Consider the following 18,192-nt stretch of genomic DNA (forward strand, 5'->3'; position numbering starts at 1 on the left):
TTTTTACGTATGTCGATTTAGTGTATCTTAGAGTTTAAAAAGGTATATGCACATATGTATATTCTGTCAAAGGGTGTATCTTAGATTGAAGAAAATGATATATGAATCTATATCACATGTATGATATATGTATTCATGATATATCATACATGAAGATTACTAAAAATAATGGCTAATGCATATGGAAGTATTAGGCGAATGAAGATGTCAGTTCAACGCAATCACCAAAGAGAAGAAAATGGAAATATGTTATGTTTGGGGTCAAATGACTCGAACACAAAAACAAAGCACAACCACAGTGAATGCTCAATCAAACTTTTTTGTTTTTGTTTTGATGATAAATAATAAAGTTGTTTAAGACCGACATATGAGTATTATAGCTGGTTAATACCTCATTAGGATAGAGATGTATATACTTTTAAAGTAAAATGTCTAGATTAAATGTGGATGTGAAGAAATTGAATATAAATTAATGAATGTGGTGGAAATATAAAATGATATCATGTGGGGTTTGTTAAACAATAAGCACTTGTCGTAAAAAGTTGTGGCTGTGAGAGGCTCCCGAATCTAAAAGCTAATGGTAAGTAAGTGCCTTTGATCCGAAACAATTCTTATCTTTAAAATTATTATTTTATTACACCTTAGTCAGATAATACGTTCCTATCATTCAAATGTAATTAAAAAAAAAAAGAGTGAGAACGACATCCTTGAGGTATATATGTTACGTACACAAAATTATATAAACTACACATGAAAAAATGGAGACATTGAGTATAATATTATGCTGCAATGGCTAAGCAAGCTATGCATTGTATTTCTTATTAATCAAAAGATATATTTTTATATAACGGAATTTTTAGGTCTTAATCTAGACTTTCATAACATTTGTTTACATACCGTTTAATTTTATGCTGCAATGGCTAAGCAAGTTATGCATTGTAATAATAAGATTGTTGCAAACTTTTTCTATGACTTGTAGGGGTCACATCATAATGACATTAGTATCTTTTTCAGTTTTCTATACGCAAATTATTGAACATATATATATATGGTATGCAATAAAAATATGGGCTCGCATCAACTGTTACGTGTGTATATATCACATGAACTGTATATAGATTTTTTACTTTCCTTCAATAAAATAATCCGCTTATACGTACATTTGTATTACTGTATATCTATGCCTAATTAATATAATATATAGATGTGCCCAGCTACTGCATATGTTAGATTTTATACATGTCCACTTGGCTAGATTTCTTAGGTCATAGATATCAGTGCTTACGACTTTAAATTTTAAAAGAAGTTTGAATAATTATTACGAGTGCGGACTTAATTAGGTGGGTGGTAATAATATTGTTGTGAAATAAAGTTATAAAATATAGAAAGAGATAATATTTTATTATTTTGCACTAGGTGGAAAATTATGCTACATGCACGGTCGCAATGTAGAAAACCAATTTTTTTTTAAAAAAAATAAGTATATTTGCATAAATTTCTTGATGGAAAAGCTCTTTCTAAAAGAGTATACATGGAAATTAAATTTTTCATATGTGACTTGTATATCCCTGTAAAAAGATACAATTGATCACCAAATCCTCCACATGGTGTTACTTTTTCATATTTGAATTTTCTTTTGTATACCGAGTCATATATAACACACAAATAGATACAAACAGTCGGAACAAAATATGACACAGCGAGAAGATGCAAGTGGCAAAGATGGAGTTGTTTCATTCAGTGGCAAAACAACAAAAGACGCAAACCCCTTCGTGTCACATGGTCCCTCGTGGATCTCGACACCGACACTATATTATTCAGTCTTTTCTCGCATAATTACATATCATATGTCGATTGACATATTTTTAAGTTAAGTATGTATAAATAAGATGGTAACTATTTAACTTTAAGAAACGGATTTGTATCTTCTTTCTTTACCTCGAAAGAGAGCAACCAAAAATAGCAAAATGGCTTCTCTTCTGAGTTCCCTCCTGTTTCCAACATCATATTCCTATACAAGCATCTTTAGTTTTTCCAATAAACATATGAGATGATATTGTTAGATAGCAATGTAAGTGTTCGTCTTGTAAAGCGGTCATTGAATAAATCCGCGATCAAGAATTGAGGTATGATCTTTAGTGGAAGACTTGAGGAAAGGCGTAGTATTCACTTTCATTGAAGACTGGTCTTAGATCTTCTTTGCACATGAAATCTAAAGGGAAAGAGACGAGATGTCCCCTTATCGACTTTAGTCTGTCCATCGGATCATTTCTCTTGATGTCTCCATTGTGGTAAGACTCCAACTTCTCTGGTGCTATTCCCAAGTCGATTGTGGTGTGTCCCAGTTTCTCCTTCCAATACGATATGCTTTGTCTGAACGCCATTCTGCATATATATTCAAGACGCTTCATGTTCCAAGGCCATATAATCCACAATCTTTTTGTTTGCAAATGTAGCCCCAAATAATTATTTTCAAGCTAACGAACTGATAGTGTCCAAAGCTGGAAAAAGAAAAGACAGAACAAAATCGTACCTTGAATGAATGAGATCATTGGGCACACAAGAGAAGACATCCTGATATATCATCGTGTTTGTCTGCATTGGGAGATGTAAAGCTCGCGGGTTATATCTGGCTAGTGAAATTAAAAAGTTCAATATGTATCACGTTTCTAACCTTTGCGGTTGCCATCCATATCTCCTTGTACGTTGAATCAGAGATGGGATCAATTATCTGATCAATCTGGAAACAAATAGCCAATGATCACATTTCTTGTAATAAAAGTACGGGAAGCGTTTAGAGTCTTAAGACCCAATTCAGTCACAACCATTGTTTGAAAGAAACTTAGATTATCTTGCATCATTAGGTCTAAGTACAAGAATATTTTCCAAGGCTTTTGAAATTTGAGATTTGTTTATTTACTGAAATTTCTTAACTCTGTTAGTTATGCTTATTAGTAGAAACATCTTCCACGCAGGGAAACAATTTAAGGATATAATGCAAACCTCTCCACTACGAAGTCCAAGGTGTTCGGACCACAGAGAGAGCCTAAGGCTCAAGGAAAATTTGCCACCCTTCCATGGCTTTCCCGCCATGCGCGAATCTACTAACTCTTTGTCTTCGATTAGTACTCCAATCTGATAGAAAGCATGCAAGCATGTTATGCTTCTTAAATGTTTAGCATATATGTGGTTATAAAAGACAAAAATAAATATTAAGCATTAAATCATTTCATCTCTACGTATAAACTCCGCTGTAACATGTTGAAGCACCAATACTTTCTTTAACAAAAAGATAAACGTTTTCACATAAACTAATTCCATTCTTCTACCTCTATAACTATATTTTTTATTTAAAATGATCTTCACCTTAATGTCAAATATGAAATAAGCTTTAAGAAATCGATGCATAACATAAGAAAGCACGTGTATAAATATGACCTCAGAATCCCTTGAGCCAAGCAAACTACGGTCGTTGATATTGGCAGATCCAATCAATGTAGCTCGGTCATCAATTATCATGATTTTACTGTGAACATACACCTGCATGGACAGAAAGATATAGTATTCACATTTTCCAGTACTCGCTACGTTTAAAAAAAACAGGTAAGCTATATATATGGTGCTGTGATCACTAAAAAGGCAACAATGCGCAAATCTAACCCATGGATGATGATTGAGTTATTACCTGACTAGTGGCGACAGGTCCATCTTCAGAAAGTTTACCATACGCTCTAAGGCCGTAGAAGGAAATAAAATCATTAGCCTTTGGGCCAATAGTATTGTACAGATTATTCAATATTGAGTTCTGTCCTCTGTATATGGTTCGATACTGCCAGTGCATTATGGCTCTAACAGATGCTGCACCGCTGTCGTCAATTCCTCCCTGCCAGGCATATAATTCAGTTAAAACAAATGTATATTAGGGGCAAATTCTTTTGAAAAAGAATACAGTCTTCTGAAAACTTAACCTGGAACCCCGGGAGGAGAGGTATAACAACAACAACCCTGAAACTTTTCTTCTCGTTATGGGCACGCAAAATCCTCTTGTACAACGCTTCTAAGACTCGGTTCTTTATTGTGTCATCTCCAGAAAGGCCTGATATGAAAAACTGATTCTGGAGACACATTGCACAAGATGCAAACAGAAAGTCAGAAAACTAGAGCAAATGTGAACTATTACTTAATAGGAAGCACTAATGATTTGCACGGTGGATTTGCGCAGGAGCAAGGGAATAGGACTATTACTTAATGCTACATAAGTTTGTCCAGGTCCAATATGGGATTAATTTTTTTCACCAGACAGTAATTATTTGTTTAGGTAAGATAAGGTGACCAAAGACAGCTGCAGGATCTCCAGCAAATATCCAAGGAAAATAGGGAATTAAAGCGGTGCCAAATCAGACGCAGGAGAGCAATACATGTGCCTGTTATTTGTCTGACAGCTCACATTATGCAGAATGTTTCATATTTCTTCTGATATGTCTATAGTGTTGCAAAATACATTGTTAGAGCATAAGATGTTAGGCTGTTTCAATGACACTCTATAGGATGCTCTAACCACTCGGTCTATCAAATTGACTAAACTGTGATTCTATGGGAAAAAAAAAAAAAACTCTTCCAGCAAATACCTCAATGTAGATAAAATGTTCAGCTTTGTCAATGAGAGAACAGTAAGCAGAATGGATACTCTCTTCAACTTGGCTTGTTCCAGCAGACCACTGACTGACACTTCGTATAATCTGAAAATAGGTCGAATCAGTAGTAAATGTTGAAGGGATATTCTGATTTTTATGATAATGAGAAAATTTCAAAGATTATAAGCTGAAGGCAAGAAGGAAACAGAAGAGGATCCTACATAGTAGCAATTGTTCTATTAGAATTGGGAATTCAACAGATTACTAGTATCTAATAACTTCCATAACACACACCTGACAGCGGCATGAAGTTCTTGGACCGACTTGCCCAGTCTCATCTGGTGACCCAACATGATAACCACGATCTTGAGTTTCCCACCACTCTGAATCTATTGCATTAGAACCACGCTTTGCTACTGGAGGATCCAGCACATTACGATCATCTACAAAGCCCCTCATTGGAGTATCTCCATCAACTGGTTCAATTTTATATTTCCGGAAAGAGAAAGGACCATTTCTATTGTTTATTCCATTTGCTTTATGCCCCTCACTCGAACCATCCTGATCAACAGGCTCTTGAGGCAAAAGTAATGGAATGTCCTGCAAAGATGATCTAGAAGAAAATGAATCATCTCTTCTAATCCCTTTAATACTGCTCTCTTCGTCTATCTTGCAACCAGTGTCTGACTCCTCTTGCCTTCCCATGTAGTGGGGTATAACCATGTGATGTTGGGGCATAAGAAGCGGAATTGAATCTTCATATGGTGCTTTGTTTCTCTGATAAACATTGGAATCTTAAGGTTATAACAAAAAAAAAAACCAAATAGATAGAAAAGAGTCCATGAAGAATGATTAAACCTTAGCATAGTTCCAGCGGTTAACAAAGTGCCTAGCCACGTCACGGCAAGGTGGACCCCATAACGCACAATGCACATCATGCCAAGGCATCCGTGGATATTTTCTACGGTCTAACTCATCTTTCAGAGCATCCTCCCAAGTGTTGGGTTCAGATTCTCTGCAAAAATTTAAGTGCGTTCAGAGGGTAGGATTCGTAATCATGAAATAAGTAATGGCAGTCCTGGTTTGTACTGAAGATCCAAAATTTGAATGGTGGAAAAATCACAGGTAAAATTACTTGCAAGCTAATTTTGTTGATTTTCGATGAGTATTAACAAATTTGGTTATTGCGAATAAAGAGTTGATTTATAGATGTAAATATCTGTTCTATTTGCCAAGTTGACTTTTTACAATAATTTTTACCTGGGGTTGTAATAGTCCTTTCCAGGCCATGTAACAGGAGGGTTATCTCCTACTTTATGTTCAAACGTGTCGTACCGACCAAAACACAAGTCCAGCCCTCCAATAAAGCATACCTGATTATCGACGATGACGAGTTTTTCATGGTGAGACCTACAAAACAATGCACAGGTAGATCAAAATCCTTTCCGATTAGGCCAGATATGAGTTATAAAGGTACAGTTATCTAATACCAAATCCAGAAAGAGAAATTAGAGAGAAAGTACTGTGACATATTAGAGTGATATTTTGCAAAAGTCCACCATAACATACCAGAGGTAGACACCACTAGAGAAGTGGTCAGGATAACGAAGTACCCTGACATTCTCATGAATGCCAAGAAGCCTGCGTTTGCTATATACACTGTTGATCTTTAAAGCAAGAGCAACCTCCTTGTAAAGAAGGATGTATATCTGAAGAAAGATAGTACTACACAAATGAAAACTTGAAAGTCCATACACTGCATTCAATTAACATTTCTACACTGTAACACTGTTGAAATAAGGCAGAGCGATCTCCTTGAGTAGAGGAACATAAAATTCTGAACAAAACACACTCACAAATGTCAATACTATGTAAAATGGGAATTTATCGTGTCCAGGCTAAGAGTATAAAAAAATCAAGAAAAACGAAGTCAGCAATCAATTTTACCAAGATTATCCCAGAGTATAACAAGCATTGAATAAACTAAATTTGAGCAAAAGTTCCATTAAAAATAAGGGCAACTGTTGAAAGGAGAGGGAAAAAATGATTACATCCAAACTATATCTGTTTACCAGTTTCAATGCGTCACCAAGTATAAACAAAAACTATGTCTTATTTGATAACCTCAGAGATTCTTTGCAAGATCACACAATGTCTAACAAGGCATGCTACCAAGAGACCGCCATAGACTTCAATGACAAAATTGGGAAAAAAAAAGAAATCTATAAGTAAGAACGTGTTCATCAATCTAAACCTAGCAACTAAGATCTCCATTTCACTAATGACGATTCACAACAGAAAAAGTAGCTATAAACTAAAGCACATGCATGTCTGTCATTAGTACCTGAACTCCTTGCTTAGCTTTGTTCTCCAACAAGTTATCAAGTCTGGAAGAAGTATGGGACTCAAAAGGGCGCCTTAGATAGAGTTCTGGGCACACCCACCAGCCACATATGAAAATCTACAAGAAAAGTCAGAAATTTATGATGTATATAAAATTCAACAATTCATCCGTCTCCAGACCTTGCAATGGAAAGTGACAGACCTCAGATTTAGCATTTTCAATGGCTGCAGCAATGGCTGCAAAAGCTGCTCCACCATCTACGAACCACTGGGCCTGACTTCCATCATCTGTCAAACCCCTCGGGGGAGCAAATGAGCCAAAGCGATGAGGATGGCACCAACCCTCAGGAGGTCTAAGAGCAGCATCGTTAATAGAAGCCACCCAATCTTTAACTTTTGCACTACTTTTCGCCCTTATTCTTATACTCCGGTTTCCAGATGTTACCTGGGATTTTTTAACAAAAATTATTAAGCATGGATTCCCCCCGTTGACATCCAAACCCAGAATAATTTGTGCAGCAAAAAAGGGGAAAGAAACTGAGGATGATTCAACTATTAAGGTTATACAAAGAAAGATTCTATAGAATCCCACTTTAACTGACAACAAGAGAGATATCCTAATCTTCCTTTTCCACAGCGCAACAGATACTCTAGTTAGTGTCCAGTTCCCAAGCATAAGATAAATAGGAGAGTTTACTTTCATTTCTATTTCAAAGCATAAAAGAACAACATCAGAGGTCATCAAACAAGGAATATGACAAAAAAATTATGAAAGTTTATATAGATGGAGTAAGCATAAATACAGAATCAATCTAAAGATAGTAGGGCAGCAAAGGCTAACCTTGAATGCATGCCGCAAAGGATTATGATCCTTCAGTTCTACTGCTAGTGATATATCCACACCATCATTTCCATTAGAGACTGGTAGAACATCAAAAACAATTATATCTAATAGCTTTGCATCAAATGGATCTTCTAATAAGGCGAGAAAACCCGGCTTTAGTACCCCCCACACCTGTACTGGAGAAAAAAAGAACCTTAGATACGATCTTATCTTGTCATATTGATTAAGATTGTCTGATATAAAAAAAAATAAATTGTAAGACGAGACAACTGCAGTCTCAATAGCACATACATCGACGAACATAAAGATTTATAGCAGACTTAGAAAAACGATTTAGTTCTTCAAACTTAATAAACATTCAAACAATTTTGATTCTCAACACCTCTCCAGTGATAGTAGTGACAAATTTTGGCAATAGGAAAATAACTAGTACAGGTGAAATCAACTTTCTTCTGATATATTAGTTTTTCATACGCGTTGGGAGCCAAAGCAAGAATGGGAGGGGTGACTAGGATTACCACAGAACACATATACAAAGCTCACGAGTCATGCCATAGGAGGCTCCAGATTACCCAGTTTTCATAGCAATCTACAAATACATGAATATGAGTAAGAAAATGACAACTTTCATACCTTTTGCCAATTATCATTGCAGCAACAGAACCAACAGCATCCACAGCATCTACTAGATTCATCACTCTTTGAAATCTTTGGTAGATGTTTTACCATAATAAAGTCTTCTTTCAATTTGGGTCCATACTCTGGTGAAAATGACAACATCGACACCTCCAAAAACCTGCAAACCTATATTAGGCATTTAGCATTTAACTATGCATGCATATAGCCTCAGAAATGGAATGAAGCTCAATGCGTATGGGAATAAAAGCTTGAAATACATAAAAACCTTCAACATTCACTTGCTGTACTCAGATTTCTAGCTAGAATAGAAAAGAGAACAACCCTTGACATAAAGGATTGACTATGATCAAGTATTCGAACCACCCAGCGAAATAGATTATAAAAATATACCTCTCGTGAATTGACAATATCAAGATTGCCTAGAAAATGATTCAGATATTCTTGCATTGCATGCTTTCCTCTAACTGATATGGACTGCTGTCTTCCCAAGGGGCGAATGACTGGCAAGGCAGCGCTTGAAGGAACATCTCTGTAAACAAGAGCCTACTTGTCAGAAATAATGACATCCGATGGAAGAGTAACAGACCACGTCAGCAACTTATCCGGCCAAAAATCATTTCGTAAGTCTGACCTATTTTTGGCACTCTCATCTTGATGTAATGGGACTTCATCAGCATCTTCATCTTGCAAAACAGGTGCATGATCCCCTATTCCTAGATTTTGAAGCCATTCTTTAACCTTTAATATGATATTCCAAAGAAAACAACATCAAAACTTGATACAACATCAAGCAGGCAATGAAAAACGATTTAGAAACAGCCTAATGCAAAGCCTCTGATACGTTCCCTCAATGGGAAGCACAAACTAATAGAAGATTTCTTGATATTTCAAGTTTTAACACGAACCTGTTCCTGCTTCTCGTGAATTTCTTCAATAAAAGCACGTTTCTTCAATGCAAAATGCAGATAAAATACTTGAGATGCTTTCTTCACCAGTTGCCACTTGAACTGTTACATAAAAGCGATAAAGTTAGGACTCAAGAATTTCAAGTATTCAAAAGACGAAAGCACCACTAAAATTAGCAGCCTTTCCACTAAAGTAAAGAGAACCATATATATTGATAAATGGGTTTCCGCTTCTGGCCTTCCGATGGATATATATCAGCCATATAACCTCAATTAATGGTCAAACTTGACGATTTTGAAGAGCATGTCTATGAATATAATCTTAACGATTAATTTGAACCCAAAAAACTAGGAATCTTAAGAATAGAGTTGCTACTTCGATCAAAAGTCAGGCTTGAAAATTCAAAAGCGCATGGAAATTGCTTGTATGACTAGGATATGAATCAAGCAAAAAAAATACTATCCAAGCAAAACTAATTCGAAGGAGTTGGTAGTCTTCTCCTGTAACCGTGAAATTCTAAATACCCCCAGTTGAAATCAGATTCTGATCCAAGCATCTATTATGCGACGACATAACTCTGACCTAGACTATTCTAAGAAGAGAGGAAAAAAAAAAAAAGAGAAGAAGGACTCGCCTGCTTGTATTGGCACTCAATGGTATAAGACAATAGTACGGGGCTGATATCGCCAGCATCAGGGCGAGAGACGGAGACGATAACTGCCTTGGGTAATTCTTCGAAAATACGATTAGACTCCTGCGTTGGAGCAGGCGCGAAGGAGAAGAGCGAGGAGACCATCGAAGGGAATTGGTCTGGCTGCATCTGAAAGTAGCGTCCTCCACCGCCACTGGCGGGAGACATCAACTGCTCAGACGCCATCCTCCGATCGAATTACCCAATTCGTTCCCAAAATTTCAAGATCTAGCAAAGCAAAAAACCAAAATTTCTCCGACTCTCCCGTCGCGTGATCCTTACGCCTTTCGGGTGCTTATACCCCCGAGAATTCCAATTAGGAGCGATCAACCTGAGACGCCAAATCGTTCGACGATCCAGCGAGGAGTAGATAAATCTGAGGGGAAAATTCAAAAGTCGGAGAGAGAGAGAGGCACGGGGTTAGTTTTTGTTTTACAGGTATATGAAGAAGAAAGCAAAGTGAAGATGAACTACGTCGACTTTGACCTCAATTACGGTTAGTCCCGATACCGGATTTTTGTTAATTGTTTATGTTACATTACATTATTTTCTCACAATTTATAAAAAAAACCAACTGTTAACCGCTTGATTCTTAAAAAAAAAAAATAATGTTCATAGATTTAACTTTCAATTGCTGGATTTGGGGTGTTATTAATATTGCTCAATTTCTTTCTAGTTAAAAACACAATGGATTCATAAATAGAAAACAGAATGTGAAGAGGGGAAAAAAACTGATGAATTTCATAAATAGCAAAGTGAGGTACCAAAACATGAGAAATATTTCTTCAGAAAAGAATCTGCTACAAAATCATTTTCAAAGAAAACAAAAAAAAAGCCAACAAAATAAGAAAGAAATCTTATACTAGAGGAAGAAAGTAAACACAAGATACAATAGCTGTCTCTGCACCTCCAGGTCCGTGAGCTAAACGTTCCTCCCTTCTGGCAAACTTTCTCTCCCTGCTAGCTTTGTTCTTAGCACGCTTAGCCTCAAACTGGTCAGAGAGTGTCTTCTCTCTCGCCTTCTCAGCCTTGGACTTGTGTATGCTCTCCATAAGCACACGCTTGTTCTTGAACACGTTACCCTTCACTTTCATGTACATGTCGTGGTACATGTGCTTGTCGATCTTGTTCGTCTCACGGCACTTAGTTAGGTAACGCCTCATTACCCTCATCCTCGTCATCCAGAGAATCTTGGTTGGTAGCCTTGCCTCTCTTGTACCCTTTCTCTTACCTGAAAAACCAAGACAGAAAACATAAGAAGTGGTGGTACAAAAGAAGACAATGTAGACCAAAACCAGAGAGAGAGACAACAAGATATTAATCTCATTCGGTCTCTTCACCATATCCAGAGTGACGACCCTTTTTCTTGGCATCGTTCAATCTCCTTGCACGAGCACGTGAGTGGATCTTGGAGGGTTTCCTGATAATGAAACCATCCTTCACAAGCTTCCTAATGTTCTGCCCTGTTAAAGATGATGATCCTCTATATTAAGAAGAAATATCAACCACTCTGTTACAGATGAATCTTGATAGCTCAACTAAGCTTGTGGAATAAACTAGTTAAGAATAAGCGAGCTATCTGAAAATCAAACAGACCATCTGACATTATAGACCCTTAATCAAATTCAATCGCATAACAATTCATATAAACTCTATGCAGAATATTACAACGATATAAGTCTATCAGAAATCAACCGAGCTCTTCTCAAACTCGAATTCAAGACGGCCTCAATTTCATTAGACTGTTACCATACTTTAATTTGTCACATCACAATGTAGAAACGACGTTGCATTCTCACTTCATGAATTAACCAATTACAGTCACAAAAAAAATCCAAACCAAAAAAAAAAAACACACTTTCAATGAAACTCAAACAATCAAGCTCTGATTTAGTAAAAATCGAAGAAGAGAGCTGAAAAAGAATCTAAATCGTACTGGAATTGGCCATCGGTAGATTCATTGGGATCAAGCCACACTTTTCCCTTCCCGCATTTCATTACGGATGCGGCGAGCCGCATCTGGGGCTTCAGCGACACCATGGCTTCTCACCGTCTTCTTCTCTTCTCCGCCTATCTCTCTGTTAGGTTTTTTAGTCAAGCTAAAAAGTTGACTCGTCATAAAACGACAAAAATGTATGTTCACTCGAGTGGGTGTAATTAGGCCCATTCCTCTTTTAATGGACCTTATTTCGGCCCATTGTATGTTTAATTTGTGAAAACTAAAAAATACTGCAACCATGTTCCGTCTACTACAAGAAAGGGACAATGCACGGTTTTCTACTAGAATTGTTAACAAGGTGAAATAGGAAAGTAAATTTTCAGATCTATTATAATATAAGATTTGAATCTGATCAGTATGTTAGAAAAAAATAGACCGATAGTTATCGCCTCCACGATATTTTTATGGACAAAAGTTTTATACTGATCGGCTGATTGCCGACGAAATTACTTTTTTTTTTTTATTAATGGTTGTGGGTGGATACATTCGTTTACTATATATAACTATGCGTTGTACATTGACAATATAATATACATATTACTGCTATACATTATCATTATCTTACATATAACCCGCACGTACGGATAACATTATTTGTTTGCAAGTCAAATAAATGCGAATCATTTTAGATTGTTCCAAGTGGGGAGAAAAAAGACAAGGTTACTGATTGAGAAAAGCAACCAAAGGGACGATGGTCAAATGATGGATGGACTCGTACAATCTCCTTTTTTTTTTTTTTTTTGGAACATTAATGGACTACAATCTCATGACGAGGGTCAGGGAACACATAAATCTATGAATTACAGTAAACGAGTTTGTTTTAAGCATGATGTCATGTTCCAGAATTTAGGTACATGATCAGCATGGTAAACGTGACTAGGCTTACTATGTTTGGGTTGGCCTAATCAAGCTTTGAGCGAGAAAAAATTGTGATTGGTTGAAAACACACAAAACAAATCGTTTCGGTTATATTGACTTGGATTCCAGTACGACATGATAGGCGTGTGTGGATAATAATTTTGTTATAATCGCAGTTCGGCTAGATGTACGTTATAATGGAGTATATAACTCATAGTTTTAAGACAGACATCATTAGATGCTATCATTTCAGTTATTTTAATTTGAGTACTGCAGTTAACCGAATAAATGCGCGTAGTATTAAAATACTAATGATTCTCTCAATCGTGAAACAAATAGACAGTCTCGTGAAACTAATAGATTTTTGGCAAATCTTTGAAACATTGCAGGGACCCACTATAATTCTTATAAGACCAACTAGGCTTCTAGGTTCATGCATCTAACCCCATCTGCATTATTTATTTAATCATATGCATGTATACGTAATATACATTTCAGGAAGATAAGAGTTTTTTTGGTTTTTTTTTATACGGAAAATTAGAGTTCTGCTAGTACACATAAACGTATACTGTATGTCACTCCTTGTTTCAACAACTTCCAAGTATTTGTAAGAAAACCTGTAAATATTCCACTTTAAAATAACATCTCCTATGAAAAATATTGATCAGAAGTAAAACCTGAAACCCAGTCAATACAAACCATTTTTTTTTAAGAAAAAATATTGGGTTAATTCTTGGTAAACTACCGAGTCAACAAAAATAGCTGCTTTAAAGAAAAAAGAATCTACATTGAAAATTTTATAATTTATATTACAAATCTATATTATAGAAAATAAAAATAGCACAAACGGCAATATAACGCTCGATTTGAGTCGAAATAACGCCAAACATTCACTACACACGGCGCAACACGTATCATTAGCAGTCTCATGTACCAATGACATCTTAAAAACTAACGGCGGTTACACATACATTATATTACAGACTTTATTTGATTTGATTTTTCAAATTATTATTACTTGATTTATTCATACGAGGCGATCGATGACATCATCAAGCATCCACATATCCACCACCTCGGAGATGGACTCGTCGAGTTGACTCGGTTGCTCTACCGTGTTACCGTCAAGCTCAAGGAACGACTCCAAGCTCGATATCTGCTGTTTCAGATCGTAATCAAACGCGTAACTCGGTTCCTGAAACTCGTCCCCATTCCCAAATCCAATGCAATCAACCGGGTAAATCGGCTGAGTTAACTCGCTCTGGGAGGAAACGCAGAGCTTCTTCGCCGGAGGCTGATCAATCGATCGTGGAGGTGACGGCGGGGGAGGATGATGAAGAAGATCTGGGAAGTTGAGCTTGGCTTTATCGCCGCGGATCCGCTTCGCCGCAGCGTCATAAGCCATAGCGGCTTCCTCCGCCGTGTTGAACGTCCCAAGCCAAACTCTGACTCCTTTTCGCGGATCTCGAATCTCCGCCGCCCATTTTCCCCACGGCCGCTTGCGTATCCCTCTGTAAACGTTCTTCCTCTTCCTACGTTTCTCCGTCGTCGTCGGCTCCTTCTCCGCCGCCGCCTCCTCTTTCACACTCGCTTCAAGGTGTAAAATTACAGATATAACCCCCACACAGATAGCGAAAAAAAAATCCAAATAAAGAATCCCTACGCAATCATCTTTCCCGTAACTTCTCGAAATATTATTTCTATTTTTTTTTTTTATATTCCTGATATTGATTCTTCTGAGAGTTTGATATTCCTTATGATCATTTGAATCGTACCTTGTTTGGTGGATCGAAGCTTGGAGGTGGGATCGAAACCCCAGAAGTCATCGCCGGCGGAAGCATCGAGCTCTGACCAGAGTTCCTCCGCCGTGAGCTTCCTACCCTTGGCCTTGGTGACGAAAGGGGTAAAATCGGAAATTATAGCACCGCCACACATTTTCTCAGTTTGTTTTTCTGTTCTCTGATGCTAGGGTTCAATACGGAGATTGGTGCGGTGGAGGTGAAATCCAATTTATAGGCGAAATAATCTCTTTATACTAAGTACGTAGTATAAAGTCGTAATGAATTTATTAAAATTATACTAATACTTATACGTTCCGTTGATACACGACGGTTACAACAAATTTAATCCATATAACGACAAAACTAAAACTTTTTTTTCGTGCATTCTGAAAGGGAAAAAACGTATGACAATGTCATTAATTTATTAATCGGAATTTGGAGTGTTGCGTCCACGAAGCGCCGGGTAATGAATGCTTCCTAAATGTATACATACTGATATTCCACGTGATCTTTATCTGGAAGATAAATTGAAGAACATGTAGAATTTGGAGATAACACGCAGGGTTATTAGCTACAAAGAAATTTAATTTATTGTAAATTTATTTCTTCTAAGCTCTATAGTTGACAAAAAAGGGAATCTCATAGATAGGCACAAAAAAAGCAGAAACCAAGTAAAATCATCTTAAACGTATCAATTTAATTACTTTGCATTAAACGTCTCACGTTCATCATGCAGCGTTTTTCAAAAGTAAGTTTCTCGTTAACGACGCTATTCTTATGGAACTAAATTTTTTACCAGAAAACTTGTCTGTAAGAAAATAATAACCGTCAGTGTTCTATAGTTGCTTTATGATCAAAAAATATTGATGGTATATCGTAAAAGGTGTAGTGTATAAGAATATCCAATTGATAAGAAATTAAGAATCAACAACATATAATGCACCATTAAAAAAAATTATATTCAAAACCCACATACTACATAAGCTGACCATTTTATAGAAGAACCCATGGAAAATCAGAAAGAATACACACATGCAAGGTCCGTGGATGAGAGACAAAACGGTATCGAGCAAAGGAAAATGGGAAAGATTATAGAGATTTGAAGGTTCTTTTGTTTCTCTTTGAGACAATAACTGAAATACCGGTATATGAAAGGAAGGATCTACGAATCAACCAGCCATTTTGGTTAAGCGGTGAACGGTGCTTCTAGCAATTCTATTCCCCGGATCGATCTTCAGAACCATCCTTAGATCTTCAGCTCCGAGTTTGTATTTCTCCATGCTCTCGTATAAAAGTGCTCGTTGAACCAAAATGGTCACGTTCTTTTTGTCATGATCAAGTACCTACAACCACATTTTGGAACAAACAAAAAAAGGAAATGTCTGAAATTTTGCACAACAGGTTTTGCAGATGCTGGAGTGCTGGTTTTGTTCTCAGTTTACAAGAACCCCATCTATGGAGCAATGTAACGATGCTGAGCTCCACAGAACTGTTCAGTAATGGTATTTCTTCTACAACTTGACTCTATAACTTCCATATTCACAAAGCTCTCGTATTATATCTTAGATTCCACAAGGACCAAGATCTAATATTGTCAAGTTTCATAAACCTCAAAAGCACATCAGTATTGATTCCATCAAGAGTCATAAACCCTATAACATATACAACCCTAGCTAGAGAGAGTCTCTTTACGAATCAAGAGAATCTTGCATCCAAAGACAAATATGACTTTTCATTCATGTGCAATAATCAAAACTGGGAAATCAACCAACAAACACATACCTTGGTACAGTCTGATACAGCCTTCTTATACTCTCCGACTTCTTTGTAACACGAAGCCCTAGTTGAAAGGACCTCGGCTGATCCAGCTTGATCGCCAGCTTTCTCCATAAGAATCACAGCCCAAGAGAGCCACTTTATGGCATCAGCATACTGACCCTGCCTCTGGTTATCAATGCCTTTGCTCTTAGCTGATGTAGCTGATACACCCGGTGGAGGCGGTGGCAACCCATCGAGCTCGGTTGTGGAACCGCCACCAGAATCAGCCCCACCGTCAAAACTTTCAAATCCCCAATCTTCAGTCTGTGGTGTAGCTGGTGCAGGTGAGGTATTGGAAGTGGAAAACATCGACAAGGGATCATCATTTGCACTCGAGGCTTGAGGAGCACTTGCTTGCACACCAAAATCAAATCCGCCTGATGAGAATGTGTTTGATTTGGCGGCGTTCTGGAAATCTCCAAAGTCGTTGCTTTTAGCGGTTGATCCACTGTTCGGATTCGATTGGTATGAACTCTGAAAATTCCCAAAAGCATTGCTTTGTGCATTGTTGTTAGTCTTTCCGGTTTTGCTTCCTGATGATTTTGATCCGAAACCAAGCAAAGAACCAAACGGATCACTATTCGAAGGAAGACCAGACCCACTAAGATTGCTAGTCCCAGACATAGTTTTCATCGAAGGACCTCCAAGATTTGGATTCTTAATACTGCTATTAGCATTAACACCGGAATTACCACCACCGGAGCTTGCGAAACCGCCTGAAAAACCACCCGGATTACTGCTATAACCCCAACCACCACCACCGCTATTCATCGAATTACCGGATTTTGGCAACGAATCGGCCAAATTCCCCATGGAATAAGAGCTCTTGTTCGAACCAGCAGGCGGGGCATTCTTCAACGGAACTTTTCCGCTGGATTTTCCGATGGCTGATCCAACTAGATCTCCGAACAAGCTCGGATCCTTGTTAACAATCCCAATACCAGAGCCCGATCCCGAGGATGAACCCCAAGTCTTACCGTGAATATCGCCGACCATTGAAGTCGGTCCACTTCCGATCTCGGATCGGATCGTCGTCTGCTTCGGCGCCGGTTGATGCGTCCACGAAGGCTTACCAGGCTGCCACGCGGGTCTCGGCTGCGAATTCGAGCTTGAGTAAGAAGAGGTTTGGCTCTTCTGCCCATTCAGAGGTTTTCCATGGCTTGATCCGAGACCTAGATCGAAATCAAAGCTATTGATCGACCCAGATGATCTCTTCCCGAAGTTGGAATTCATGATTCTTACTAAAAATTTTGAGATTTACAAAAGAAAACTGATACAGGAACAAACAGAGAAAACCGATGCGGAGCTGGATAGAATTAAGAATGTGATTCGTCGTCAAGAACAAACCGTGAGAGATTCTTCGAATCCACCAGCAATCTAGAGATCTCTTTTAGCGATTGTTGTCCAGAGCCAACGAAAGAGAAAATAAAATAAAAATTTTAGAAAGATCCCTAATGTTTGAGCTTCCATTCAATACAGCCCATCTTTTTACCATTACATTTTTCCTTGTCTTATTAACTTTGTCGAAAATTAGAATTACTGTTACTAGCTAAGAGGCCTTAACTGTTTGTTTGTCTCCTTTGTGGGAGAAACTGGTACTTCCAGATTAATTGGCGCATTCAAAAGAAAAAATTATAATATTAGCAATTGTTGGGCTAGACTTGTATGCTAAGTAAATA

General features: G+C 37.5%; 4 protein-coding genes across 6 annotated transcripts; all 4 read right to left on the reverse strand.

Moving 5' to 3' along the window:
- Window positions 1-1,700: 1,700 nt before the first annotated feature.
- Window positions 1,701-10,475, reverse strand: LOC18024987 (phospholipase D zeta 1). Of its 3 annotated transcripts, XM_006406743.2 has the most exons (20): window positions 10,001-10,475; window positions 9,366-9,467; window positions 9,092-9,198; window positions 8,851-8,989; window positions 8,455-8,625; window positions 7,819-7,992; window positions 7,180-7,422; window positions 6,979-7,095; window positions 6,204-6,343; window positions 5,895-6,044; window positions 5,493-5,649; window positions 4,929-5,411; window positions 4,629-4,739; window positions 3,969-4,115; window positions 3,686-3,883; window positions 3,439-3,540; window positions 3,004-3,135; window positions 2,675-2,740; window positions 2,534-2,595; window positions 1,701-2,385 (listed from the first exon to the last, which is right to left on the reverse strand). In XM_006406743.2, the coding sequence occupies exons 1-20, from the start codon at window positions 10,241-10,243 to the stop codon at window positions 2,136-2,138; spliced, it is 3,294 nt and encodes a 1,097-aa protein (XP_006406806.1). In that variant the 5' UTR covers window positions 10,244-10,475; the 3' UTR covers window positions 1,701-2,135. The 3 variants fall into 3 exon arrangements, with proteins under 3 accessions (XP_006406806.1, XP_024015062.1, XP_024015063.1); XM_024159294.1 differs by lacking the exon at window positions 10,001-10,475 and having other exon boundaries at window positions 1,702-2,385; window positions 9,092-9,173; window positions 9,366-9,470; XM_024159295.1 differs by lacking the exon at window positions 10,001-10,475 and having other exon boundaries at window positions 1,703-2,385; window positions 8,455-8,617; window positions 9,366-9,423.
- Window positions 10,476-10,771: 296 nt separating this feature from the next.
- LOC18024988 (60S ribosomal protein L19-2) lies at window positions 10,772-12,143 on the reverse strand. Its single transcript, XM_006406744.2, has 3 exons — window positions 11,994-12,143; window positions 11,398-11,540; window positions 10,772-11,288 (listed from the first exon to the last, which is right to left on the reverse strand). Exons 1-3 carry the CDS (start codon window positions 12,095-12,097, stop codon window positions 10,915-10,917), a joined length of 621 nt encoding a protein of 206 aa, XP_006406807.1. The 5' UTR covers window positions 12,098-12,143; the 3' UTR covers window positions 10,772-10,914.
- A 1,613-nt stretch (window positions 12,144-13,756) lies between these two features.
- Window positions 13,757-14,938, reverse strand: LOC18024989 (ethylene-responsive transcription factor RAP2-3). Its single transcript, XM_006406745.2, has 2 exons — window positions 14,690-14,938; window positions 13,757-14,504 (listed from the first exon to the last, which is right to left on the reverse strand). Exons 1-2 carry the CDS (start codon window positions 14,847-14,849, stop codon window positions 13,942-13,944), a joined length of 723 nt encoding a protein of 240 aa, XP_006406808.1. The 5' UTR covers window positions 14,850-14,938; the 3' UTR covers window positions 13,757-13,941.
- A 733-nt stretch (window positions 14,939-15,671) lies between these two features.
- LOC18024990 (uncharacterized transmembrane protein DDB_G0289901) lies at window positions 15,672-17,947 on the reverse strand. Its single transcript, XM_006406746.2, has 2 exons — window positions 16,478-17,947; window positions 15,672-16,038 (listed from the first exon to the last, which is right to left on the reverse strand). Exons 1-2 carry the CDS (start codon window positions 17,744-17,746, stop codon window positions 15,865-15,867), a joined length of 1,443 nt encoding a protein of 480 aa, XP_006406809.1. The 5' UTR covers window positions 17,747-17,947; the 3' UTR covers window positions 15,672-15,864.
- Between the last annotated feature and the right edge of the window lie 245 nt (window positions 17,948-18,192).

Source organism: Eutrema salsugineum, unplaced genomic scaffold, assembly GCF_000478725.1.
Source record: "Eutrema salsugineum unplaced genomic scaffold, Eutsalg1_0 scaffold_13, whole genome shotgun sequence".
NCBI classification, from domain to species: domain Eukaryota; kingdom Viridiplantae; phylum Streptophyta; class Magnoliopsida; order Brassicales; family Brassicaceae; genus Eutrema; species Eutrema salsugineum.